The 27,901-nt window shown below is 42.4% G+C and overlaps 1 protein-coding gene across 1 annotated transcript in view; it reads right to left on the reverse strand.

Moving 5' to 3' along the window:
- Nucleotides 1-27,901, reverse strand: part of C12H1orf21 (chromosome 12 C1orf21 homolog) — a 220,764-nt gene that overhangs the window by 14,162 nt on the left and 178,701 nt on the right. The window contains exons 4-5 of the mRNA XM_047520488.1: nucleotides 21,307-21,383; nucleotides 11,097-11,157 (exon numbers count right to left, since the gene is read on the reverse strand). Coding sequence (XP_047376444.1) covers nucleotides 11,097-11,157; nucleotides 21,307-21,383 — 138 coding nt within the window. The remainder of the gene's footprint in view (nucleotides 1-11,096; nucleotides 11,158-21,306; nucleotides 21,384-27,901) is intronic.

Raw genomic sequence — 27,901 nt, forward strand, 5'->3', positions numbered from 1 at the left:
AAGGTTTGGTTGGTAATGAGCAGGGGAGTGTGACAGCCTCTGACTGTGCCTTTGACCATTTACAGGAACGATCGCCGTGATTATACAGCGGCGACAACAATCCCGCTTACTGGGCTTTTCATTTCCAAGAAGGGTAAGTATTAACTAAACAGCTTTAACACCCCCACGGAGTGTTTATTATACCCGAACCTCCACCCTGCCAACAGTAAGGAGGGTACTTTAGAAGCTTGCAGGAACAGAATTCTCTGGCTTTATCTGATGTTGGCATTCCATCTTTATCTGAGCTTTATCTGACTCTGGTGACTTCCAAGAGGCACCAGGAGTCCAGCAGCAGTGAGGACAAAGAAGGTGGGGCTATCCCAGGTCCTCCAGGCTGCGGTCAACTGGCGGCCTACAGCAAGGACTGGAGAGGGTCCTCTGGGAAATGCTGGACAGTAAATATTTTAGACTTTGCATTCCACATCGTCTCTGCTGCAACTCGACTGCAGTTGTAAGCATGCAAGGTGCCACAAGGATAAGGGGACCAATCAGCGTGGTGGCGGCACCCCAAGAGAACTGTATTTGTGGGCACTGAAATTTCAATTTCATATAATTTTTCACAAGCTAGAAAATCTTCTGTTTCCTTCCCAACTATTTAAACATGTCAAAACCATTCCTGTTTCATGAAGTAGATGTGGCCTAGTTGTTATAGCTTGCCTACCAGTGGCCCAGAAAATAGAATTAGCACCAGTGGATGAAGAGGCCAGCATTGCTCAAGGGTTTTTGCCCTTTCTCTAAGAGATCAAACAGCAGAGACAATTTCCACGCTGAGATTTCTCCCAGGATACAGCCAGAATTCCGCAAAATGTTATCTTATAAAATCGTTCGTATTTTGCAAACAGGTAAACAATCAAAATCAAAATTAAATTTAAAAATCCACCTACAACCCCCATCTCCCCAATAAATCAGAGTTCTCAAGTTTCATTTGAATCTCTATCCATATGCATGTCATTTTTATATGATTTCAATCCTATGATGGTCATAATTTTTTTATTATTATTTTTTTACTTAGCATTACCTTATAAATCATTTCCCTGTTGTGACTGATCTTTTATAATGATAAATAGATGTGCCATAAACTGTTGTGGAATTCTTTGTGGAAGACTTCCAGGCAATTCGGCAGACTTAATTCTAAAGGATGTCTCAATCGGTGTATTCCTAAATGTAAGAGTTAAGATTCACATATCAGCCCTGTGGGCCCAAGCCAGGAAATCTGGGACAACCCACTACGTAGACTGGGCCCTACTGGATCACCCCCGAGATTCACTTCTTTTTGGATGATGGGTTTTAGCAAATCTGGAATTCCAATTCACCTGCCTCTTGACAGAGAAGTGCTTCCGGACAAACTCTTTGCCCTGAATCAATTGCTTTTCCTAGAATTTATAGGGAACAAGGATGGAGGTTTGGGGAGACTAATCTCACATCTTCCTCATAGTTCACTGGGAACTGTCAGAAGGAGTCCTAGGAGCATTCCTGCTGGATTGGAGAACCCAGCTGGCTGCTTTGGACCCTCCCCTCTCAGCCCCTGAGGGTCTCTGGTGGTGGCTGATCCAGTCAGTCACAGGAGGAAATGGAAGATGTTGGCCTCTCTTACTGCATGGGCTGAGCTGCCCGAAGAGGGAGGGATGAGTGACCCACTTCTCAGGTTGGTTCCTTTCCTTCCTCCCCACAAAGGGCACGGACACGGCTGGATCCCAGGTCTCGCCTTCCTTCCATTCTCTGCTTTCAGACTAGGAAGTGCGAGTTGCTGCCACTGAGGGGAGGGCCCTGTTGGGAGTAGGTGGAGAACAGTGGGCTAGCCAGATGGGGGGCAGAGGGGCCCTGGGGGCAGGGAGGAGTGGGACCCTGGGCCCAGGGTTGGGAGAACACTTCTGTTTGGCTTTCTTTCTCTTCCCAGAGGCCAAGCTGCAGGCACCCAAGAAGAGGGAGACAAGCAGGGTCCAAGGCACTTCATTATGCATGCTGCGGAGACTCCTGCCTGATTAGCCCTATGTGTTTCCTGGGAATGAGCCCTTTGAGAAGATGACGGGAGCCTGGGGGAGCCCAGAGGACACCTGAGAGGCGGGACCTGCAGAACTGGCTGAAGCGTGGAGAGCACTTGGCTTCATGGGTTATCAAGTGTCGACTGAAAGCAGAGTTGTCACCACCAGCCTAACTGGTCAACCAGAACAGCAGTTCACCACAGGTTGGGCAGTTCGATTGCTTCTGCCGCCACAATGGTGGCAGCCCATGGAAAGAGTCGTGATTTCAGATGAAATCTCAAATAGGAGCATTTCGGGTGACTTAGAGCATGGCTCCCCACCCACAGGTTGATGCTTCCTGGGGGTTTTCTTCCTCTCGGATGCACATGCTGGGTGCAGTGGGATTGTGAGCAAGCCAGTAGCCACTGTGTGGTCTGCTTTCCTTCCACTGGACATTTTGTCATCAACATTTTCCTGTTTTCACAGACTTCCTCTGACGTTTAGAGATTTAAAAGTCACAGAAAGATATAAAGAATGGATCAAATGCTATAGGCCCACCACTCAGATGTATGAACTAGTATTATTCTGTATCACCTGCTTTAGCGCCTCCCACACCCTACGCCCACGTCCTGTCCCACCTAAGAAATGAAATTACTCTCCTGGTCCAATTCTCCATCCCAGGCCCAACAGCAGTCACGGGTTTGATGATTGTTTTTCCAGTTTATTTTATTTTCTGGTGCTAGGAGTTGAGCAAGCCTGGGTGCGTATCGCAGACTATCAGTATCTGGTAGATAACTTGCGCTTAATAAATACTTGCTGGATGTCCAGCTATAAACAATATACTACGTCATTTGTGCTTTTAATTCATATGGTACCATACAATTCTATTTTGCATATTCCTCTATTCATTTAATAATATGATTTGCATATTCCAGTTGTGGACATACACACACATACTTAGTTCATTTGTTTTAATTGTTGCATGATTTTGCACTATAGGAATATAGGGGATTTTATTTATTTACTCCTTCATGGTGGGCACTTAGGTTGCTTCTAGTGTTTCTCTTTCCTTCCCTCCCTCCCTCCCTCCCTCCTTCCATCCTTCCTTCCTCTCTCCCTCCCTCCTTTTTGCCCTTCCTTCCTTCCACTGAACAGAGAATTCTACAGTGAACTTCACTGCACATGTATAAGAGAATCCAAGGATATATACCAAGAAGTTTGATAGATGGTTTTTACTGGTTTATGTTAATGGCTCTTCTTTTCATATTCTGGTAACTAGTCCTCTCAACGTTCTCAGTGTTGCTGATATATTTCAAACTAGTTCTGGACCCGTGTCTGGGATCACTCAGCTCATTAATAAGGTGGATACTGACTCGAGACCCACCGCTCCTTGTGTCTATTTGCAACTTGTTACAAACCCTGAGGGAGGCAGGGGATGACTACATAGCCCCAAACCACCAATAATCAACTTTGAAAATAGGAGCTTAAAATATTTTGCTACTCCTTTTGTGGATCTATGGAGAAAATGGCATCAGAGTGAGGGCAGTTCAGAAGCGTCAGACCTAAAAACTTTCTCCAGGAATGGAATTCCCAAGAGAGGAATCAAATAACAAGAGACCTCAGAATAAAATGTTTCAAGAACTACGCAGAGCTCATTGAGCCCTAAGGCCTCTCCGACTGATAAATATGGGCATGTCTCATTCTTTGCCACAGAGGGAGATGAAGACGTTGGGAGTAAACTGGGTGATCCCCTTTCAAGTTCTTTCCAACTCAATAGTAGAAGCTCCCTAAAGGCAAGACTCCTCTGATTGCTCCTTTGGCGCGTCCCCTGGCCCTGGCTCATTTCTGCATCCAGAGAGCACATTCAAGGCAAGCTAATTAAAGGAAGCATAAGCCACTCTCACCATTTAGATGGTTTGGTTGAGAGTTGCCTTTCCCAGCATTTTGTTGCTGTTGTTACTACAAGCATTTTGAGGCTGATATTAATGAAAAAAAATTTTTTTAAGACTCATAAAAGTTTTTGGGAAAAAAAGAAAAAAACCCAGAGAAATTAAAAAAGAATGAAGGCTTCAAACAGGAAAAATATAGATAGGGAGTTCAGTCATGCCCAAGCCACTGACTCCCTGACTCATTCTGTAATCACAGCTCAGAAGCCAGCACAGGTGATTTAATGGATCTATAAACGTTCACAAGGCTTGAACTCTTGAGCATGTTTTTACCACAGAGCAGGGAGGTGGATCCATTGGCTGGGAAGTGTCCTGTTCTCACACTCCAGCTATGAAGGGGATCTTCTGCCTCAGGAAGGCACTTGCTTAAGTTCTGTATTCTCAGTATCAGCCTCAGCCCCACCCCTCATTCCCTCCTGTATGAATGGTAGGGATGATATGGACACAGGCCAAGCCAACCAAGATAAAAGCTACCAGTTATAGAATATCTACAACAGAGCAAAAACTCCGCTAGCAACTCTACCTGCGAGCTTTGTCTCGCAGCTAGGACAGGAGTCAGTCCTTGGATTTGGCCCAGGTTTGAAGCGCAGGTTCTTTCTCTTGCACCATGCTACCTGGACTCTTGTCTGTTTTCTGGCAACATACCTGCCATACACCTGCTATGCTGCTCCAAGCTGTTACAACTGTATACCTCCTATCACACTGGGCCCTCTACCACAGGTTCTTCCCATCATATCTCCATCCTTTGCATGCATTTGCCTCTGTCTGACTCCCAAAGGTCCTATCTGCACCATTCACTCATTTAACAAGTTTCTTACACTCTGTGCTAGGTTCTAGGGAAACAAAGACAGGTCAGACCCAATTCTTATCTTTAGGGATATGTTTAATGCATTCGATTCTTTTAGATATTCTTAAATAATGTAGCAGTGGTTACTAAGATGGGCACTGTCTCTATTCCATAGGGTTCTCTGCAGGGTTGAAGCCAGGCACGTGGTTGCAAGATCACAGGAAGGGAGGAAAATGGACAGCCATAGAAGAGTAAGAAAAAAGAGAAGCTGAATGGGAACAGACCAAGGGAACAAGACACAGCTTGGTGGCTCCAAGGGGTACCCTGGGCTACCTTTCCCCACCCACTGGCAAAAATGAAATCATTCACTGACTGCTCCACCCTCCTGCTGAATTCAGAGCAGTCAGTCATGACTCCACCATAGAATGGCATGGTTCTTCTTTGCATTCAGGACTCTATGGCTTCAGAATCTGAACTCTTCTCCTTTTGCTGCTTTTTGAAGAACCAGGCTGACAGAACTTCGAGAATTCTCTGAAAATCAAGCTCTCCAGAAATAAAAAAGAGAGAGCAGAGGCCAAGGTTTGGGGCCTGATTCCCTCTCTTGCCTGCACCACCCACTCCTACCAGCAGCAGGGAACGCCAGGAGTGAGCTTACTCTGAAGGCCCAGAGTGAGCTCACACTTGGCCAGTGGTTCCTACACCAGGGTCGCCATCTCAATGAACAGGGAGGCATCTGCATGAAGCTGTGTGGTAAGGAGAAAGACAAAACGAGACTGAGTCACAGCCTTGCCCTTTGTAATTATGGCTTCACTTTGGCCGACAAATGGGGAGAGGTGCTCATGGGAGAGAGAGAAGACAAAACAAGGGGAGGAAGGGAGAGGAGACGCAAAGAAGGGCTCAGTTGGTGGCAAAAGTCAGGATGTGCTGCGAGGAATTATTCCATGGGGTGGTACAGCAGCCAAGCCCACTTCCCGAACACACACGCAGGGTGGGGTAGGCCGTGGAACATCCTTTAGGGTTACACCCAGCAGGCCCGGGTTTTCTTATTACTTGCAGGAGGAGTGATGGAGGAGGCTTTTAAACACACCCCCAGAAAGTAAAACCCATTACATCAGTCGCATGGGCCAAACATTATTTATTGTTCTACTGCAATGCTGAGGTTAAACAGCCTCCAGAGGAGGGGTCCATACACAGAGCCCCACATCCTGGTTCTTGTTCACCAGATGAAAAGCAAGCACCTTCTGACCTCTGACCCGCTGACTCGGGATGAGGGTCAGACAGACCTGATGTGATATTAAGAGGAGCCCTTGATCTTTCTCATCAGCTAGATTAGTTATGGGGCCAAGGGAATCAGGTCATTTCTGGAGCCCAAATGTTTTCTCAGTGTAGTTGACTATCTCATAGGTTTAAAAGTCTATAGATAAACATCTTTTAAAATCAGCTGATTTAAAATCTTGCTCTTTGGCAGACATTTCCTCAATATATCGTGTTGAATGATTCCAGTCAACAAAGCCAGAGTCTCAAAATCATATAGGAAGATGCAAGATATAGTAGGCATGCTGATGGCTCAGCCTTGGGGGCACTTTGAACTATTTTAAGGAGAAGAAGAAAAGAAAGGAAAACAAAGGAAGGAGAATGGGTTTGCGTAGAGTCATCTGCACGAGGTTTCCTCCTTCTCTTTAAAGCCAAAGATGTACATGGATAAGGTCACTACCTGAGCTCCCTGGAACAGCTGGGCCCTGGATGAAAGGGAATCACATCAATGATGTGCCATAAAGAGAGCTACCGGTCCTTTTCTGGCTCTACGGACAGGTTCCATGGAATTATAAAACCTGAAATTATAGTGTTTGTGATACTATGTGCATTTTTATAGGGAGGAGAGTCTTTGTAATTTTGAGAAGAGTTTAAAAAGATGCCCAAGGCCGAACAAAGTTTTAGAAGCCTTGCTTGAGAAAACTAGCCAGATGCAAAAAGCCTTGTCCTGAGACATTCCTTACTTAATATTCAGGGTATTCTTTGCAAGAGCAAAAGACTCATTAGTTATTGGTTGGGTTTGTACATTCTCATAAAACAAAACTATAAACTTTCATTTTGCCTATAGAAGATGCTACAAATTGCAGATACTTAAATTTCTTTTTTTTACTTGCCTTTTCAGCTTCATACAAGTAAATTGAAATGTACCAGGGGAAGGCATACCCTAAAATCCGAAGTTACCTATACTTAATATCATATCGTAAAATGCCATAGTCCAATTTTTTAATCTAGATCCTGGCTTTCTCCTCTAGAAACATTGAAAGATTAGAGTTAAAAAAAAAAAATCACCGTCTTGTTCTGCAACAAACTCATTTTCTTAAAGCTCAAACTGAGGCAAATGTCAGTACTTCAAATAAAATTAGGAGCCTGTGTGTTGTCGAGCATGGTGACAACTACAGATTCTAATGGAATAATGGGTAGATATCAGAGTGAGAAATGATGAGATAAAAAGAAATGAGGTCGCTCCCATGGACTCACAATATTTTTTTATTCTCTAAAAGCAAAAGCAAAAGCAAGTCAAGCAGATTATAATGCTTATTTGAATGTCCTTCGCTCTGACCCTGTCTCTCCTTTGGTCATCCTCGGATGCAGCTCAGCGCCATGGCCCCCCTGTGCCAGTACTACATGTCCCTTCATTATCTTCCATTAAGTGAGATATATCACAACTTAGGAATTCACAAAGAAATACCCAGGTAAAAGGGCCAAAAAAAGTAAAAAGAAATCAGGAGGCAGATGCTTGTGTTCAGTACAGGACAATCTCAGCAACGACAGGGGTCCAGGGTGGGGAAGATGGTGGCGACAGATGACGGATTCCTCTATCAGTAAAATAATCACATTCTAAAGAAACTCCCTTTAAAAATGGAACTGGCCAATGAAAGGGACTGTTTCCCACTATTTTGTATTACATATTTCCTATTTGTTTCCTGAAAAAATAGTATAATGTCTGGTCTTCAGTATATACTGAATTTGTTTTCTTTTAATTAACATTGCATTTGGGGAGAAGTCACTACTAACTTCTTAGAAAACCATTTGCCCAACTTTGGTGCAAAAGAAATTGCAGTTCTGCACTGTGACAAACTCTAGAGTCATTCAGAATCAGTTCAAAGTAAGTTTTACCATGAATATTAAACCCTCTGACAGTCTCAGTTCCATATACTAGTGGTGTTTTACATCTATTTTGAGTGACACAGAGTAGAGATTTTCCTCTGGTATCCAGAAGGGGGGAGTTGGAAGGCAAACAGGAACCAAACCCCACAAGCATCCAGGAAATGCAATGGGAGAGTGCAGGAAGGGCAGAGCAGTGTCTCCAGAGGTTCACTTGATTCAGTTTCTGAACAATTTAAGGAGGAAAAATGGAATTCCTGGAGGTTTCAGGGAGAGATGAAATCTTAAAACTCAAGGTCTCTCACATGACTCAGTCTCTCAGCTCAAAGTTCCAGGCAATCTTTTTTTTAAATCGACCCTATAATACTTAAAAGAATATATCTGGGCTACATGAATGATTGCCCTCATGCTAGTCTTGACCAAAGAAATATTTAACCATGGAAAAAGCCCATAAAAACATTCAGAAGAATCTAAGTTTCAATTTTGATGATATGAACTAACAGCAAAGATTACACTACACCAAACACATATATTAAGAAGCAGCATTTTGATTTTTGGATGCTTAATATTTTAATGATAACATAGGATAGTAAATTCAAAATATTCAGAATGATGGATTTTAGGTAAGAGAGGAGAAACAGAATAGCCTGGCTCAGACAGGAGAGAAAATTCCTGTAGAAATCAACTGGTGAATGTCAGCTGAAGCAACAGCTTTTCTCTAAATGTAAATGTATTGATGCTAGGGGTGTAGCTCAGAGGTAGCACACACCTTGCACAAGGCCTGGGGTTATATCCATCACCATCACCACCACCACCACCACCACCACACACACACACACACACACACACACACACACACACTCAATAGTGGAAACATTGTTTATATTGAATCTACAAATGCTCCTTTGTCCAGGGAAGGTTTCATTCAATAAATGATCAAATTACAAACTTTGTTTTTGTTCCACTAAACACAACATAGTCTATATCCTGGATGCAAAAGGAGACAGAGAAATCAAATTTCAGATGGAAGCAATGAACTACACTTTGTTTGAGTAAAAGGTGGTAGAATTTCAATAACGGAAACAAGCTGGAAAGAGATTAGGTCATCTTAAATGTCTTGTAAATGTTGTTCAAAAAGATAACTTAAAATTCAGGTTTCCATTTTTCCAGTCTACCTCTAACTACTAGTGGATCTTTTATTACGAAGAAGCTAGTGGGGGGAAAAAACCAAACAAGCAGAAAAAGAAAAGATCTTTATCATTACAGTGGGAGCAAATATTTCTTTTTGTTTCTCTTCACTAAAACAAATGTTATCAACAAGCTAAGTAAACAGCTTTTGAACCAATATGTGAAACTTGGTAGTTTCTCCAAGATGAAGTTTTCTATCTAAAAAGTCATCTTAAATATTTATGCATAACCAGGGAACACTATAGATTAAACTACCATTTCAATTCATTATCTACCACTATTTTTCACATTAGAGTATCTAATGTGTCTTTTAGCGTGGCAGAAGATTAAACAACTGGTTATTCTTCCAGGGGTCCACCTCAAAATGGGGTGTATTGCCAACATACCTCCTTCATTATCTTCCATTACGTGATATATGTCACAACTTAGGAATTCACAAAGAAATACACAGGTAAAAGGACCACAAAAAGTAAAAAGAAATCAAAATTGAAACTGAAAAAATTATAAAATCAGCCTGTGGTGACTTCACCATAGTAAGTTATGTTAAAATTTAGATTTTACTCTTCTTTAGAATAAAGTTCACAAATTGCAATACTCAGATTTATAACTTTTAACATTTAAAATTTACTCCTCTGCAGGGATAAATTTAAATTCTACAAGTAAGCCCTTAAATATTATCACATTTCATGTTTCATTCAGTCGATTAGCATATGGCAATCTGATATCAAAATTGCACCCTCCATTTCCACACAGATCAATTCTGCGTCTCACTGTCAACATAAACCCATACGCTGCTGGGGAAGCAACAGGGAGTCGGGCAGAGCTGGGCTGGAATTTCAACTTGATACGTGGAGGATACGTCCCAAGACCACCAGTGGATTCTACAAGCAGAGGAGGGTACCAAACCCTACATGTTCTGTTTTCTCCTATACAGTCACATGTCACTTAATGATAAAGACACATTCTGAGAAATGCCTCATTAGGTAATTTTGTCATTGTGCAAAGATTGTAGAGTGCACCTACACTAACCTAGATGGTATGGGTCAGCCTCTGGATGCAATCAAGAGGCCAGTAAGCAGGACAGCACACAGGGGCTACTGCTGGTGTGACGTGGCATTGCTTTACAGTGAGCCTCATGTTAACTAGAAGGAGTGCGCTCTAAAATAACCAAAGGAGTACAGTGTGGTGTGTGCATATACCAGTCACACCACCCCTTAGTATCATCATCGAGAATTACGTACTGTACATAATTGGATATTTCATACTCTTACGTGACTGGCAGCGCAGTAGGTTTATTTACAGCAGCATCACCACAAACACATAAGTGAAGTGTTGTGCTATTACATCAGGACAGCCACAAAAATCACTAGGTGACAGGAGTCAGTAGATGACAAGCTCATGTGACCACCCTTGGCTATGCCGTCATTGACCAAACCATCATTACACGGTGCGTGACTGAGCATACATACCTATAATAAAGTTCAATTTACAAACTGGACACGGTAAGAGATTAACAATAAATAGAATCAGAGCAATACACTGTAATAAAAGTTATCTGAGATTATTTTTGGAATTTTCCATATAATATTTTTGGAGCTTGGTTGACCGTGGGTAACTGAAACCATGGAAAAGGAACGGCAGGTAAGGGGTAACTACTACAACAGAGTTGCAAATCTGGGTGAGCTACTCGAGTATTCTGAGCCTCCGTCTCCTTGTCTGTGAAATGCAGTTAATACCTGTCTGTTTTATCTATATACCACTGTATGGGTGGGTGCTGGAGACAAGCCATTATTCTGAGATAGGAATTAATTGAGCTCGGTATGTTTTTAAAGAACTCAGAGTGGTACCTGACTTCACCCACTTTAATGAGTGACAGCATGCCCTCACCTTACAAATTTTTTCACCCACACTTTTAACTCTGTACCCTCCTCCTTACAAAAAGCTTCCTAACGCAGACATAAGAATATTGTATTCCTGATTTATACAGTGATTAGACATTGCCCTTAAAACATGTAATCAATTTAGTTTACTTCTTACCTTTTCAATTTTTTCATCCAGCATTCTGAAGAATTCTTGTTGGCTTTCAGAGATGTGCATGCTGAAACACAAACAATAGTTGAGCATGTTTCAATGTTTTCTTAAACCTAAACTCCTCAAATGAAAAATGGCCAATCTCTAAACTTGGGACGGACACTGATTTATTGCAGACTTTTTCACTGAAATACTCTGAAGTTATATTAAGGATAAATGTCATTACAAGTAATCCCGCAAATGTTTCATAGTGGTCTATCAGTGCCTATGATTTAAGGAATACAATTTCCTTTCAGTGTACAGGTGTTATTTATAGTAATGTTACTGGAAGGTGTATGTGTTTGTGATTTAAAAAAAGAAATATAGCCAGCAAAGTAGAACACGGCATATTTCAACCCTGTGTGTAACATAAAAAGAAAATCCATCCCAGTGATACTGAAATGCGTATTTTACAGAGATTTTCAGTATCAGCGTGTATGCAGCTGACTGTGCAGGTGAGGGATGGAGACAAACAGAGGACACAGCGATGGCCCCACAATGCCCCCTCTCACTTTCTACACCGGGGACAGTGAATGCACCTGTCTGGGACTGATGGCTCTGGGATGTGGGAGCTCGTTGGGAGGCATGTCTGAGCAGCCCTCGCCCTGTCTGTCCTACACCACGGAATAGCTGCTCAGTAAGATGTGGACGCATTAGTGGGGACAAAATCTATGAAGGCAAGGTGAGCAGAGAGCAGTCACAGATGGGAAGGGTCTGGGCAGCAAGGGTCTCAGTGGCAATGTGGTTTTAAGGACGGTTGTTTCTACCGAGCACATAGCGTGGGTTTTCCAAGGAGCTGAGGATGCTGGGCAGAGATGTGCAGAGTTCCTTGCAGTTACACTTGGCGCCTACTGGTTGTAGTGTCTGGGGTGGGGTGGAGGTGGACTTTAGAATGGCTTCTTCTCTTCAAGTCAGGTGTGGAGAGAAGTCATCTTAAGTCCCTTTACCATGACACCTCACAATTTAGGGTTCATAGGGAGTGGGACAAATGACCCGGAACCCTTGGGGCCTTCTATGACAGATAGTGGGGCTCAGAGGAGGTCCTGCCCTATGTGTCCAACCAAGAGTTTACATCTGTGAGCACATGACACCAGCTCTGATAGAAAAGGAAAATGATGCCAATGTCTGACACCATTAATCATTTTGCACTCACAAAGCATGTGCCCACGTGTCATGTCATTATGCTGTCCTCCACGTGCTCATTCAAATAAGGTCAATGTCCTGTTTGGGGAACAGAACCTCTCTTACACAGGTCTGAAAGGCAGAGAGGAATCTGGGGTGATAATACAGTGCCAGTCTCCTCTGGAACATTGGGTGGAAAGGCCAGTTCCCAGTTCCTCCGAGTTTTACTTTCTTAAGTATCGAAGTATTTTTTAAGTTGAGCTGCTTTGGATGCAGACCTTTCTAAACTGCATAGTCTTAATAGCGGACCCACCATGACGTTCCTCAACTTTCACTTACTGACTTGGGGCCATAACTGTGATCTTAAATCACCGCAACATCTGGCCAGGGCCACCTGCACAGGTGGAGCTGGCTGACTCTAAGCAAAAGTGACCTCACACTCCAGAGCTTTAGTTCTTTGCTGGCCTTTCAGATTTTCCCCTCGTCCTTTCTCATCTGAGAGGCGTAAGTCCTCCTCAGCTTCCCTCCACTGCTGCTTCTAGTCCATGCTGGGTCATGGCCTGGCCAACTTATTCAGCTGTGTCTCGCTCAGTGAGTGTACCAGGCTCCGTGGGGAGCTGGGGCTTCCTCTGAGCATACCAGGTGAATCCTCCTGCATCCATGTGGCTGCTCAGACCCCTGTTCTTAGCCAAGGTCTCGACAGATGAGGTTGCTGGACAGCTGCAGGTCCCAGATAGGAAAGGCATTGAGATAGGCCTTTATATCTTCATATAGATCAACAACCATACATGTACATAGTTTCCCTGGGAAATCCCAAGAAAAAAGTGACATTTTTAGGTTTTTGAGTTGATAGTCAAAATTTTCTGGCTGGAGTTCTTAGGATATATTACCTTGCACATAATAGGAAGGCAATAAATATTTGTTAATGAACTGACAAAGCGTTCTCTATTTCAATTCATGTGATCTGTGACCTCTCGCAGAGGTAGCAGTTTGTTAGCCCGGGAGAGGTGTGGGGCCTCAGGTTCCTCATCTGTCAACCAGCAGGCTGGTCTTTGGTCCTGTCTGCTGCTAACAGCCCACGATTGTTACTGATTTTCATTTGCTTCTTTATTTAATGGTCACAACATGAAAACAGCAACCTCTGGTTAATACTAACACCTATGCATATCAGAGGGACAAGAGGGGGCATCTTAACTCTGCAAACATGTTTGCCATCTCTGTGATCACAGTGCACTGATTGCAGGCTTAGGGGTCTGGATCAGGGGCTGGAGACCACAGGTGAAGACCACAGACCTCAGGATACAGATGGTGACAAAAGCATCAGTGGTTTCAGTTTGGCATTGTGGAACGCTGGCTGCTTTTGGTTCACCTGAGCACATCAGAAATGCCTGTCTGCCTTGGGCTCAGTCGCTGACCCACCGAGCAGAGTCACACACTATACTGGTGCACTCTCGTCACCTTGAAATCAGTGCTTCATTACCAGCTGGGTAAGAGTTGTTATTATCGAAGCCCCACGCACTAGACAAGCTCTTTCAGATAAACTCTGCTGTCATCGGGAGAGTGGTACAAACTGCCAGAGGAGCAGATGCCCCCATGGGATCCCGGCTATCTTTGTATTGTCTCAGGTGTGGTGTAATCTGAAAGCACGGGGCTTCCTTCCCTGTTCTGCATGGGTTTGTTCCAGACAGAGGAACAGAAATCTTTCCAACAGGGGCAGAGACAGAATTTTTATCCTGATGAATTAATCTGCCTTGAATCAATGAGTCTCACCTGGATAAACACAGATCCTATCCTCCCATGTGGAAATCTGATCAACACGGTGGCATTAACATTAGCGCTCATCTTTGAGAATAAAAGCTGCACTGTGAGGGGCTATCCCTGGATAATAACTTGGTTCTTAGATTCCTTCTGATGTGCAATTTGATGACTGTGACTGGGGAGAGCAGAGCAGGTAAGACCTACTGGCTCCCCTGTCTTTGCTCAAGAAAACAGAAAGGGACTATTGGATTGTTGATGGCTTGAGTTTATGGTAGCATCCATTTATAACTACCTCTAAGATTCGTTACACCTAGAAACCTTTTACAAAAGCATATGCCTTGGTACCTGTTTAAATTCTACCTTACAGAAGGCAGTGTTTCTCTGAAGCACTTCCTGTGGCCCCCATTGTGCTGTGAAGCTCTGTGAGCTGACCCTGCATCCTTAAGGCTTGGTGACTTCTGAGCTACATGGGACTATGGAGAGAACACTATGAAGTCTTCATGCAAAATAACCAAGTTAGGGAATGCTGGGCAAAATGGGCTTCAGGACTAAAGAATCTATGACTGTCATTTCCAATGACTTAAAAAAAATAAAGTTTCCAGGGTTGAGGGTGTAGCTCAGGGGTGCAGCCATCGCCTACCAGGTGCAAGGTCCTGGGTTCGATCCCCAGCGCTGCAATAAACAATTAAAAACAATAGTTTCTAAATAATAAAAGTCCAAGCCCCTCCCCAAAAGGAAGCAAGGTTCTAACTCCCTAATAATACTTCACCTGTGAAGGATGGTAGAATACACCTCCCTCAATATGACACTTTGGCACAATGATTATTTTGAGTTCAAGATACTTGGGCTGGGGTTGTAGTTCAGTGGTAGAGCACTTGCCTAGCATGTGTGAGGCACTGGGTTCCATCCTCAGCACCACGTAAAAATAAATAAATAAAAATAAAGGTATGGTGTTCATCTACAACTAAAACAAAAAATTAAAAAATAAAAGATACTGAAAAACCACAGATGCAGGAGGGCACCCCGACTTCCCCCTTTCTTCCTGAAGGCAGGAAAATAAAAGTGCCTTGAAAGAAGCTCTCCCCGTGCCAGGAGGAAAGAAGTACTCTTAGCACTAGAGACGGGGGACTCTGTACAAGCAGACCTTGTCAGAATCACTCCTACTGTCCTCTGATCTCCCCACGTCGTTCAGATTCTTTTCCAAAATGACCTCTTTCTGCCCAACCCGGTATAGAAGCACTTAGGGGTGGATTCCTCTTTGGATCTTCTTTTCCAATGAGGGCTCCGGTGTACACGTCGAAGTCTGTGTGCTTCTCTCCTGTAGCTCTGTCTCAGGTCAGTTCAGTTCAGGCCAGAAACTCCGGGAGGAGAGAGGTGAAGGTTTGCCTCCCCTTCATCTGCAACCGTGCACTTCAGTCACCCAGTGGGTTCCTGGTGGGTCTTGGCCTGAATCCTGTTGTACCTCCATGATCATCTTTATGTTTCAATTGGACTTCTGGGAACAGTCACCCTAATCTTTGTTTGACTACAGACTCCTACACAGCTCACTTTTATTTATTTAGTTAATTATTTTGTTTCAAAAAAAACTAAAAACAAACCAAAAACAAAACCCACCAGGATAATAAGCAACCCCGAAACCCAAACAAAAGCAATAGCTAGAACCCTGACAACCAGCTATGGCTAACTCCAGGTTAGTCCCCGCTGTGTGTGCTTGGCCACGGCCAGGGTCTCCATCCTTCTGTCACTTGCCTTTGATATGGTTTTCCTGCAACCCTATGTGCACTTTTAAAAAGCCAATTACCCACTTTAGTTGTTTTAATGTTATAAAGCGTGCACCGGGCCTTGTGCAATCCTTTAGGAATTACTCTTTCCTCTAATAATGTATTTCGAGGGTCTATCTGGCATCGCGTAAAGCTGCAGAACATTTGATTAACTGCTGACTAACACGCCATTATGTGAATGTAGTGCGGTTCATTTATCCAGCCTCCTGTTAATAGGCATTTATTTGTGGTTTTTTTTTTTTTTTCCTAATTATTAAGACATTTTCAGCAAGCACCAGACAGTGTTATAAGCCCTGGGCATACATTATTTGATTTAATCCCCGGACTTATTAGAATTTTTCACTTCCAATTTTGTCTGAGAAAACTGAAACTCAAAAGACCTGCCCAAGATAACAAAGCAGCTAAGAATGTGCCTACACGTGGCCTCAAGTGAAGGTCTGTCAGTTACTTGTCCTTATGGAACGTGACTATCTTTCCACTCATGGGGGGGGGGGGGGCTCACTGTCTTACTTAATTTTATTTATATTTTTAAAATCATGTTTTTTATTAAATTTTTTTTATTTTTACAGACTGCATTTTGATTCATCGTACACAAATGGGGTACTACTTTCATTTCTATGGTTGTGCACAATGTAGATTCACACCATTCATGTAATCATGCATATGCGTAGGGTAATACTGTCTGTTTCATTCCACTATCTTTCTGTCCCCCACCCCCTCCCACCCCATTTTCCTCTACACTGCTCGCCACCTCCCTCATTATATATTGTCATGCACTTATCAGAGAAAACATTTGGCCTTTAGTTTTTTGGGCTTGGTCTATTTCACTTAGCATAATATTTTCCAACTGCATTCATTTACCAGCAAATGCCATAATTTTATACTTCTTTATGGCTGAGTAATAGCTAGGTTGTGGAACCCACGTAGATGCCCTTCAATTGACATATGGATAAAGAAACTGTGGTACATATACACAATGGAAAATTGTGTTTATTAATGTATTAAAATACATAAAAAATGTGGGATTCACGGTGACACATTCACATATGTACATAATATAAATCGCCCTATTTCACCCACAGTTCTACCCTTTCCCTACCTTCCTTCCTCCCCTTGATCTCCTTTTTCTACACTACTGGTCTTCCATCTGTTATTTATTTGTTTTTAACTGGTGCATTGTAATCATGCATAAGGTGGAGTGCACTGTGATATGTACATATATGCACATAACGTAATTTGGTCAATTGCATTTCATGGTTCTTTCCCTCTCCCTCAGCCTCTATCCCCTTCCTCTACTCTACTATTCTCCCTGCTGTTTTTGTGAGATCCCTCTTTTTTTCTCATCTCTTATTCTCTCCAGCTTCTGTATACGAGAGAAAACATTCATCTCTTGGCTTTTTGAGTCTGGCTTATTCCACTTGGCACGATGCTCTGTTTCCATCCATTTACCAGCAATGACATAACTTCTTTAGGGCTGGGCACATACACAACATTCTGTATATATACACCACATTTTCTTTATCATTTCATCTATGACAGACATCGAGGCTGTTTTCATAACTTTGCTATTGTGAATTGTGCTGCTGTAAACAAGGAAATGCAGGTTTACTACAGTAAGCTGACTTCAGATCTTTTGGATAAATACGGAGAAGTGGAATAGCTGACTCACATGGTGGTTCCATTCCTCATCTTTTGAGGCCTCTCCATACTGATTTCCACAGTGGTTGTACTATTTTGCGGTCCCACCAACTACATATAGGTGTTCTTTCCTCTCCACATACTTGTTGGGATTTACATTATTTATATTCTTGATGATTGCCATTCTAACTGGAGTGAGATGAAATCTCAGTGTAGTTCTAATTTGCATTCCTCTGATTGCTAAGGGTCTTGAACATTTTTTTCACGTGTGCGTTGGCTACTTGCATTTCTTTGAGAAATGTCTGTTCAGTTATTTGTCCATTTGTTGATTGGGTTATTTGATTTGTGGCAATGCTTTTTGTTCTTTATGTAATCTAGATACAAATCCTTTGTCAGAAGAGTAGCTAGCAAAGATTTTCTCCCATTCTTTATTGCTAGACACATATGATATTCAAAATACACCAGAAGAATATGCATGAACCTAAACAGACCAGTAACAAGTGACAAGATTGAAGCAGTAATTAAACCTTTCCAAAAAAAGAAAAGTGCAAGACCAAATAGATTCTCAGCTTAGTTCTACCAGACCTTTAAAGAGGAACTAATGGCAATCCTTCTCAAATTATGCTATGAAATAGAAAGGGGAGAATACTCCCATATTTATCCTACGAAGTCCCAGTATTACCCTGAAACCAAAGCCAGAGACGGACACATTGAGGAAAGAAAACTACGGATCAATATCCCTGATGAACAAAGATGCAAAAATCCTTAGTAAAACATTAGGAACCAGCATTCAAAACCACATTAAGATTATTTTATTTATTTTTTGTGCAAGCACTCTATCACTGAGCTATACCCACAGTCTTATCTTATCTCATACATCTTCATAATAAATATGATGGTTCCTTGGATCCTTACATGTCAGAGCAGGAAAAGTAAATAAAACTTTTCACTTGACCTCCCAGAAAGATTTCTCAGCTGAATTTCAGGTACCCAATGTTCTGATTCAGTTTAAAACACATACACAAGTGAACTTGCTGCTGTGTAGAAAACAGAGGATTTTCTTCATAATTTTAATGTAAACACCTGAGCCAATTAATAAACTTCCCTGAAAGCCACAGCACACGGCAGTCTAGAAAGTGTGCTATGTCAGTGTGTCAAAGGTAAATAATGGGCAGAGAAATAAATACGCCTCATTCAATCTGTCCACGTAAGTCAGACATAAGACAAGCATTTGAAATGGCATAGGGTTGGGGTACAGCTCAGTAGCACAGCACTTACCTAGCATGCGTGAAGCCCTGGGTTCGATCCCCAGCATTGCAATCTATCAGTGTATTTCTGGGGCTTGAACTCAGGGACTCACGCAGGCTAGTCAGGTGCTGTATTTATGTTCCTCCAGACTTCAGAGGGCTTGGACAAAAAGGTGACCTGGTTGTTATCAGATATATGTTGTCCCCAAAGGCAGACAAAGTACACAAAAGTGATTAGTGTGAGGCAGACTACGGAGGTTGTGGTTATAGAACAACGTTTACCTAAGGGTGAAGAAAATGGTGATATCATTACACTGACATTGTAAACCATAAGTGAATTTTAAAGAGTTCAATTTTCTCTGAAAGTAAAAATTAAATCACCAACCCCCACCCACCCCCAGATGTCCTAACTGCCATAGCACAGTGGCCCTGGCCGTGGCAATGCACAGATATTAAGCCAGCTTAAAATGATTATGAATGAGGTTATGTTTGTCTCAGTTTTTTAGAAGGCCCAGAGATACAATGACTTCTTTTGTTTATGATCTCGATCTACGAAGCTATTACATACATGTAGTAGTCAAATGTATTTTGAAGTAGGAGGCAACTATGTCAGACCTGTGAAATTGGTCATCAGAGTGTCTGTCATATTTAGGTGGAACATTGTTATGGTTTTGTCCCCCGAAAGCTCCTGTATTAATGCATGAATCATTTCAGAGATGAAATGATTAGATTATGAGTTCTGTAATCTGATCAGTCCATCCTAGTTAGTATTGACGAACTGGGTGGCAATTGTAGGCAGGTGGGGTGTGGCTGAAGGAGGTGGGTCACAGTGGAATGCCCTGGTAGGGTGCATCTTCCCTGTGGCCCCTGCCCTCTCTATGCTTCCTGGTTGCCAGGAGTGGAGCAGCGTTCCTCCACCATGCCCTCCTGCCTTTATGGTCTGCCTCATCTTTGGCCCAAAGCAATGGATTTGACCCACCATGGATTGACCCTCTAAAACTATGATCCAAAATAAACTTTTTCTCTTCTAAGCTGCTCTTGTTGGGTATTTTGCTCACAGCAATGAGAGTTGACTCACAAAAATACCACAGTAGACAGTTAAGAGTTTCATAGAAAGTGCAATTCATTGTCAAGGTAGTCAGTTCTAGAACAATCTAGAAAACTACTATTTTTAACCTAAAAAAATGCATTTTCTAGTTTATTAAAATATTTATGGACCATCGTCTGTTGGTGATCAACAGTCATATTTTCCAGTGTTCCCTCCACCAAGGAAATGTCGTGGGTGCTCACCACATCTTCATGTGACATGACCTCTTCTCCTTCTTCTTTGTTTAATTGAGGATCTTTCTTCTTTTACTATTTCTTTAACCCTTTTTCCTCCCATGCTGGATCTTGAACTGAGTCTCACTCATGCCATGAAACTGTTCTACCACTGAGCTGTATTTCCAGCCCTTTGTAAACTTTTTAATCGTGAACTACAAAATGCATAGAAAATATGTTACTTGATCATTTAGGAATAATAATTAAGGAAATAATCATTAACCCACATAATGACCACCCATATGACGCAGTTAGAAAGAACCACTATTCTAAATTTAATGACTTTTCATGCCCTTGCTATTCTTTATTGTTTTACCTACCCTTAAAAACACTATATGTCTTAGTTCTGTTTTTGAGTTTTAGATATACTAAACCACACACAGGCACACCCTGCCACTTATTATTCTGCCTTGACCTTGCACTTCCAAGATTCCTCTGACTCAACGTGTAGGTAGGGATCATTCATTCTCACTGACGTACAGTATACCCACCATAAGAACATGCCATGGTTTTGTTACCCATTATCTTTTAGATGGACTTCGGTTTTACCCTCAAGAACTCACGTAAACAGTACTGTATGAACGTTTCAAAATATGTCTCCTGGCATGGATGTTACCAGAGTTTCTTGAGGGAATACATCTGGGGGTGGAATTGCTGGAGGGTAAAGGTTCAATTTTATGAGATAATACAAATTGTTTCTCAAAGCAATCACCAGGTCATATTCCCACCAGCAGAGGTTAAGAGTTTCTCTTGTTCCACATCCTTGTCAACCTTTTGTATGTCAGACTTCTAAATTTTTGCAAATCTGGTGGTATGAAATAATATTTTTTCATACACATTGGTCATTCATGTTTTCTCTTCAGTCAAATGGCAGGTGGTATCTTTAGCCTGTTAGTCCATGGTTTCTCTGTCCTTAGTCATTTGAGGAATTCTTATCTATGTTCTGGAAACCTAGCTATTATCATTTATATGGTCTTCCCCATTTTGTGATTTCTCTCAATTTGATAAGTAAAAGTTTTTAATTTTAGAGTAGTATATTAATGACTTTTGTTACACCTTTTGTGTCTTACTCAAAATTCTTCTCTGATCCACAGTCATAAAACTATTCCTCTTTTTTTCGAATCGGCCTTTCACTGTCAGCTTTGGTATGAATTGTGTGTTTGGGAACTCGCTATTCTGTTTGGGGCCACACCATCTCCATTACTCAAGCTTTATAAGAAGTCTTTATTACCTGGTAGGCAAAATGGAGCTCACTCTGAAAACAATTTCAGTTTTAAAAACAATAGAAGAAAAGTAGGAACTAGAACTTACTTTGCTCTGGGTTGATGCACTAATCCAGGAATCTCTTTGTTAGTTTTAAGTCTTACATTTGAGCTGGCACTTTTTTCCTGAAACACACAAGATCAAAATTTGCAATTAAACAGCAGCATGAATTTTCATCATCGAAATGCTAGTTAGATCTGTTTGGGACTCTCTCCTGCAGCTGATTCCTTCACAAGGACGAGAGTCCCTTGCAAAGATGTTACACAACACGGTGGAGCCTGCCAGACATTTTAACAGGAAACTGTCCTGAAAGGAGGAATTAGCTTTATAACAGCCATTACTTTGTTTAGAAAACACCGTGCAGCTAATGTGTAATTCTTCAATTCTAATAGCCAGAGAGTCAAAGAACAGAAGGTTCTAGCATCAAAAAAGAGCAGCAGTAGAATCAGGGTCATTGTCCACTTGCCCAGGTGAACCGACTTCACTGTGTTTTGTTTGTGAAAGATAAACAGCAGTTACAGGGACATCAAGTTTACATGAGTCCCCAGCTGGGACAAGGACATGAACGCCACTAAAAAGAATGAATATTTTCACCCCACAACAAATACCAGGCTTGAATTTGATTGAATTAATCAAATGCAATACTAGCCTGTGTTCAAATGTGTTTCTTTGGCTTTTTGCCTTATCTGATTTCTTTATTCCCAGTATAGCAGCCACATGGCAAAGAAATGCTCTCAGATCTTAAGGTGCCCGTGTTTCGGGAAGCACACTGTCTCAACAACATGACCGTTCTGTTGGGAAATATTCAAAATACTTCAGATTTCCTTGCAAAGCATACCCCAAACTGAAAGCAAAGACTATCCTGACCCTACTTGACAGAGGACAACAGATTCAAGGAACTTGAGGTACGGCCATGATTTAAGACCCCATCTATGGGGAGGAATAAAAACTGCTGTGGTCCAGCTCCACATCATCACGTGTGGAGGGACATGAGATGACACATAAAACAGAGGTCCCCAAATGGACTCTTTTGCCTTCATATTTCTCCCAAGACAACAGAAGCCAGTGACGCCAGTGAAATTCCAATGACTTTCATGCTGTGGTTGTTATTTATCATCAAACACGAGTTTATCTGCAGCACTCTAAAACATATGGTAATTTTGTTTATGTTTTTCTAGGAAAAGGAACTACCATAATAATTCTCTTGGGGTGTCGCTTATCTTCCCAACCTTACACTAAACTTAAGGATGTTTTCATGAACATTCATGAAGTGTGAAATACACACTATCTCCTCTGCTGACGTAGGCAGGGAACACCCAATGAGCTGTCTTGTCTTTGATAAACAGGTGGAGGAAATCCGAAAACTGTAATTGCACTAGTTCTAGAAGGCAGGCCTGTGTCCTCTCTTCCCCCTGGGGCGTGGGGGTGTGGTGCCTGGCTCTTCCCAGAAGGTGCTCAGCAGACATTGGCAGAATGAATGAACAGTCCCGACGATTGGCTTCTCTTTAAAACGATGAAAACAGCTCAAACGTAGTCCCCCTGCAGGGCTGAAGACAACTGCCCTTCCAAGTTGGGGACATTTTCTCCCTTAAACTGTCTGTCCTCTTAGATTCAATACTGAAAATGGGTATGTATGAGACGACAGAATCTTATGATTTTTTCTCCAATCACACAATCTCCAAACTGTTCTTTTTTTTTTTTTTTTTTTTGTGGTACCGAGGACCAAACCCAGGGCCTCACAGATGCTAGACAAGAGCTCAACCACTGAGCTACATCCCCAGCCGTCTCCCAAACTCTTTGTGCTTAAATGACACCAAAATTTTCAAACCTGCTGTGGCAGGAAAGTCACTTTTAATTCTAATACGAGTGATATACAATTGTCATCTATGTTATTCAGTTTATTAAACTGTACCCTTTCTAATCACGTTGCTTCATCAACGCTTCCATGAATACCTATTGTGTAGTTGTTAAGTAAAGAACAATTTCCCAGACAACAGTGGCTCAATGGACCGTCAGGAGAGAGGACCAGCTGGTCCTCAGCACCGTGTCATTCATTCACAGGTGTGGGGCTGGGGAGATAGCTCAGTTGGTAGAGTGCTTGCCTTGCAAGCACAAGGTCCTAGGTTCGGTCCCCAGCACCGCAAAAAAAAAAAAAAAAAAAAAAAAAAAAAGTGTCATATCATTCACAGGTGTGTACTCCCAGGACCAGAGAGGCAAAGCTCCAGTTTAAACACACACACACAAAATTACAGAATAATTCTATTATGCGTTTATAATGAATCATTCTTTTTTTTTAACTCACCAAGACTAAGATTAACACTGAGCGCTGTTCTAAGTCAGGCACTGTTCTAAGTGATTTACATGTACCACTTTAGGGTTCCTAAGTATTTACATATAAACTCATTTTCATGCTTACAATATCCCTCTGAGGGGTTAGTTTTAGGGTTAGAGTGAGGGTTAGGGAGGGGGGCAAGAATGGGGGAAGGAAGGACTATATAAAGGGAAAAGAGGGATGGGAGGGGTGGGGGGAAGGGGAAAAATAACAGAATGAATCAACCAACATCACCCTATGAAAACGTATGATTACACAAATGGTATGCCTTTACTCTATGTACAAACAGAGAAAGAACATGTATCCCATTTGTTCACAATAAAAAAAAAAAAAAAAAAAAAAAAAAAAACCCTCTGAGGCTGGTACCACAGCTGTCCCCAGTTTACAGGTAAGCGAGCCGAGTCCTGGAGAGGTGCAATACTTACCCAAGAGCAACCAGTTCTAAGTGGAAGGATTGGGATTTGAACCTAAAGCCTCTGGCCCCAGAGTCTAAGCTGTTATTCACCAGGCCAGCAGTTCTCTAACTTTTTAGGATCAAGGTCCTTTTACCGATCATCTTCAAATCTGGACACATTTCACTAAACAATATGAAAAAAATGTTGCATTTATTGATACCACTGTCCATCTTATCAGAAAACTCTAGACTGCAGCTATGAAGCTTGTTTGTGGATAAAAAATTTTTCCAGAATTCTAGTTTTTGGTTTACTATTGTTGACTTTTATCACTGGCAACAAAAACTGTCAATTACTTTATTTAAACTGAGAGGTTTTCTTCATTCATTTTTTAAAAAATGATGGGCCAAATCCTCAGGTCTGAATATCAATGGTTTGTCTTCCAGGATTTCTTTTTTTTTTAGAGTAGAGATGGCATTCATAAAAAAAGAACTTCCAGTTCAGCTGGTGACCCAATCAACTGTACAAGTGCTTTCTTCATGATAACCACTTTACTTGGTATGTAGAAGAAATGTTTTCCATGTACTTCCCATTTTATCACATAGACTATCAAAAAGATTCGTCCTTGCCCCCAGATTTACTAAAACTAATAAAACTAAATAATTTGTAGTGCTTCATCAAGGCCATTCTGAAGTGAAAATAGAATATGTTTTTCTACTATGAATCCATGGTAGTGGTGAATAAAATGGCTACTGTGTTTGTCTGCTTTCTATTGCTGTAACAACATACCTGAAGCTGAGTGATTTATTTAAAAAAGAAGTTTATTTACTTCAGTCTGAGGCTGAAAGTCCAAAATCAGGCGGCCCATCTGTTCTGCCTCTGGTGAGGGCCCCCCTGGCTGCAAGACAACATGATGGAGAAACAGAAATGGAAATGGCCCTGTGCAGAAGGAGCCAAGTGTGTATGTGTGTGAGAGAGGGTTGCTTTATAAGAATCCACTCTCAAGAGAATTAAATCACTCCACGAGAACAGCATTAGTCTCTTCAGAGATCAGTGCCCCCAGTGACCTAATTACCTCTTACCTCCTACTAGGCCCCACCTCTTAAAGGTTCCACGACCTCTCAACATGCCACACTGAGGCCAGGCCCCCAGCTCATGAACCTTAGGGGGACAAACCACAACCCCCATAGCAAATACTAACAAGGTTTCATGCCACTGCCTCCATTTAGGTACCAGCTACTGTTGCTATTGTACCAGCTGGCCTCTTCACTTAGCATGTGTTTTTTTCTCAGTGCTGGGGACTGAACTCGACCCCCTGCACACCGGGCAAGCACCCTGCCACTGAGCTATCTCCCCAGCCCTCGCATAATATTTCTGAGGTTCATCCATGTGCCTGATCATACATCAGTATTTCATTTAATTGCTAAATAACACTCCAGTGTATGAATATACCACCTTCGGTTCACCTATCCATCACTTGATGGGCATCTGGATTATTTTCAGTGTGCAGACAGGTTTTCATTTCTCTTGGGTAGATTCCGAGGAGCAGAAATGCTGGATTCCATAGTAAGTTGATGTTTCTTTCCAAAGTGGCTGCAGCATTGGACAGCAATGTGCGAGGGTCCCAGTTTCTCCACGTCAGCCAGCATCTGCTGTCATCTTTTTGATTATGGCCATTCTGTTGGGTACGTAGTGGGATCTCAGTTGTAAAATGTGTGTGTGTTTTTTAAGGCTCATTCTTCTATTGCTGTGCATCTCAAACACCGAGCACCTTACCACACGGGAGTGTTTATGTACGTGCTGGTTGGCTGCACTTCCATAAAGAGGTCAGGTTTGTATTTGATTATAAACATCATTTAACTTCTATTTTGGGAATGTTTTGTTGGGGAACAGGAGGTTGAAAGACATCTGCCTACTGTACAAAATGAAAAAGAACAAGGCTTTGAGTGCAGTTCAGAGTTGGCACACTTGCTTGGCACATGCCAGGCATTGGGGCTCAATCCCCAGCAGTGCAAAAATAAATAGAAATAAGAAAAAATTTAAAAAGAAGAAGCAAGCAAGCAAGAGGGCTGGAGGAAGGAGGAGGAAGAAGCCGGTTGGTGGGAGCAGTGAAGACATGAGGTCACCCCTAGAAGCAGCTGAGACGGAGCAGACCCCGTGGAGGGGGATGGGCCATGAGACGTCTGAGTTGCACCAGGAATAGGAAAAGAGAATTCAACTGGGAGACCATGGAAGAGGTGACTCAGATATTGTTTCCCTTGGCAAGACAAAAACAATCTCCATGGAATTTGACCTTTGTAAACTAAGTAGTCTCCCTAAAATAAACTGGGAACCACTGGGACTAAGAGGAAGCCATCGAAAAGGGCAGGTTATTTTTCATGTCTCACCCATGCTGTGTCGAACCATCTGGGAGCCTTGTTCGAATGCATATTCTCAGGCCTCACTCCAGGCACCCTGAGTATGGATCTCTGTGACCGAGGCTCAGGAACCCGAAATTTAGACAAGGGTCCGAGGTGATCCTTTAAAATGTTCGAGAACTTCTGTTTCAGAGAATGGATGCCTCATATTTCGGGTTTCCCCATTTGCCCTTCTGCAGAGAAGTTTTCAGACTGAGCCCTGGGGTTCTACGGAGCTGCCTGGAGGTCAACAGGGGACCCACCAGGGCAGCCACCCCTTGGACTTTTATCCTAATGGGGTTCTGACATTGGAAAAATCACCCATTTTTCAAAATTGTTGGCACACTGCTATCAGGTAATGATGGGCTTATTTAAACAGCAAATCTAACACATTGTTCCTTTGCTTGGAATCATCTTATTTCTCGGTGAACAGAACACACTTGTCACGTCAGAGTAAACTGATTACTCCTGTCGTAGTTTCTGTGATGCTGAAGACAAACTGTATTTACGCTGCTGCTGCTGAGAGCACCCCCGACCGTGGGAAAGCCAGCCTACCAGGAGGCGCCCACAGCTTCCCAAGACGCTGCTGCAAACCTCTCCTCCTAAATCTGAAAGCAAGGCCACGTGTGCAGGACGCTGGCAGAAAGCAGCTTCTCTGTTCGGGAGGGATGCGACTTGTTTTCTCCTATCACTTCTTGGCCTCTTTTGCCTCACTCAGGCTGAGAGGATTTAAGGCAGCAGGAGATCTGTGAGGCTGGGCTTTCTAGTTGGTCTTGAGTTGGAAGCACCGTGTGGGAATCTCATGTTCTCCTTTTGGGTCCAGCAGTAAGAAGTTCTGTCTTACACAGAATCCCAGGGGTCATAATAGTCGTCAGGGTTGAAGTACAAGTAACAGCTCCTGCAACTGCTAATAAGGATCCACACAGAGAAATGACACAAAGGTACGAAATGGAAACCCTCAAAGGGTTTGCCCCTACATGACTCCCTGTGTTTGTGTGTGTGTGTGTGTGTGTGTGTGCGCGTGAGTGTATTTGAACCTCTGCATTTCAGAAAGTACATGAAAACTAGCTAAAGCAAATACTTTGGTAACTATGATCACACACATTTTAAAACAGGAACACATTTGGAAATAAAATAATCCTTTCAGCTTTTATGGAGAAATCCTTAGGATGTAATTGCAAAGAAAACAATCTCATTGGATGTCTTATATGTGAATTTTCAAGTGCAATTAACATGAGATTGGACGTGGTCATTTTCAAATGCAAAGAACTTCAACTTCTCTTATTCCAAAAGTTGGTGGTTATGTGAGCTGCCTTCAATCCACCAGAATCACTGGATGTTCATGGATGGAAATGCCCAAGCCACCAGATGCAGTCACATAAAAACACGGCGGGAATCAAACCCAGGGCCTGGTGCATGCGAGGCAAGGGCTTTACCACTGACCTAGGTCCCCAGCCTCCAAATGCAGCTATTAATTTGGGCCATTACCACGAGGTGAAATCAACACCTCAAAATTACTTGCC

The sequence above is a fragment of the Sciurus carolinensis genome, chromosome 12 (genome assembly GCF_902686445.1).
Source record: "Sciurus carolinensis chromosome 12, mSciCar1.2, whole genome shotgun sequence".
Lineage (NCBI taxonomy): Eukaryota > Metazoa > Chordata > Mammalia > Rodentia > Sciuridae > Sciurus > Sciurus carolinensis.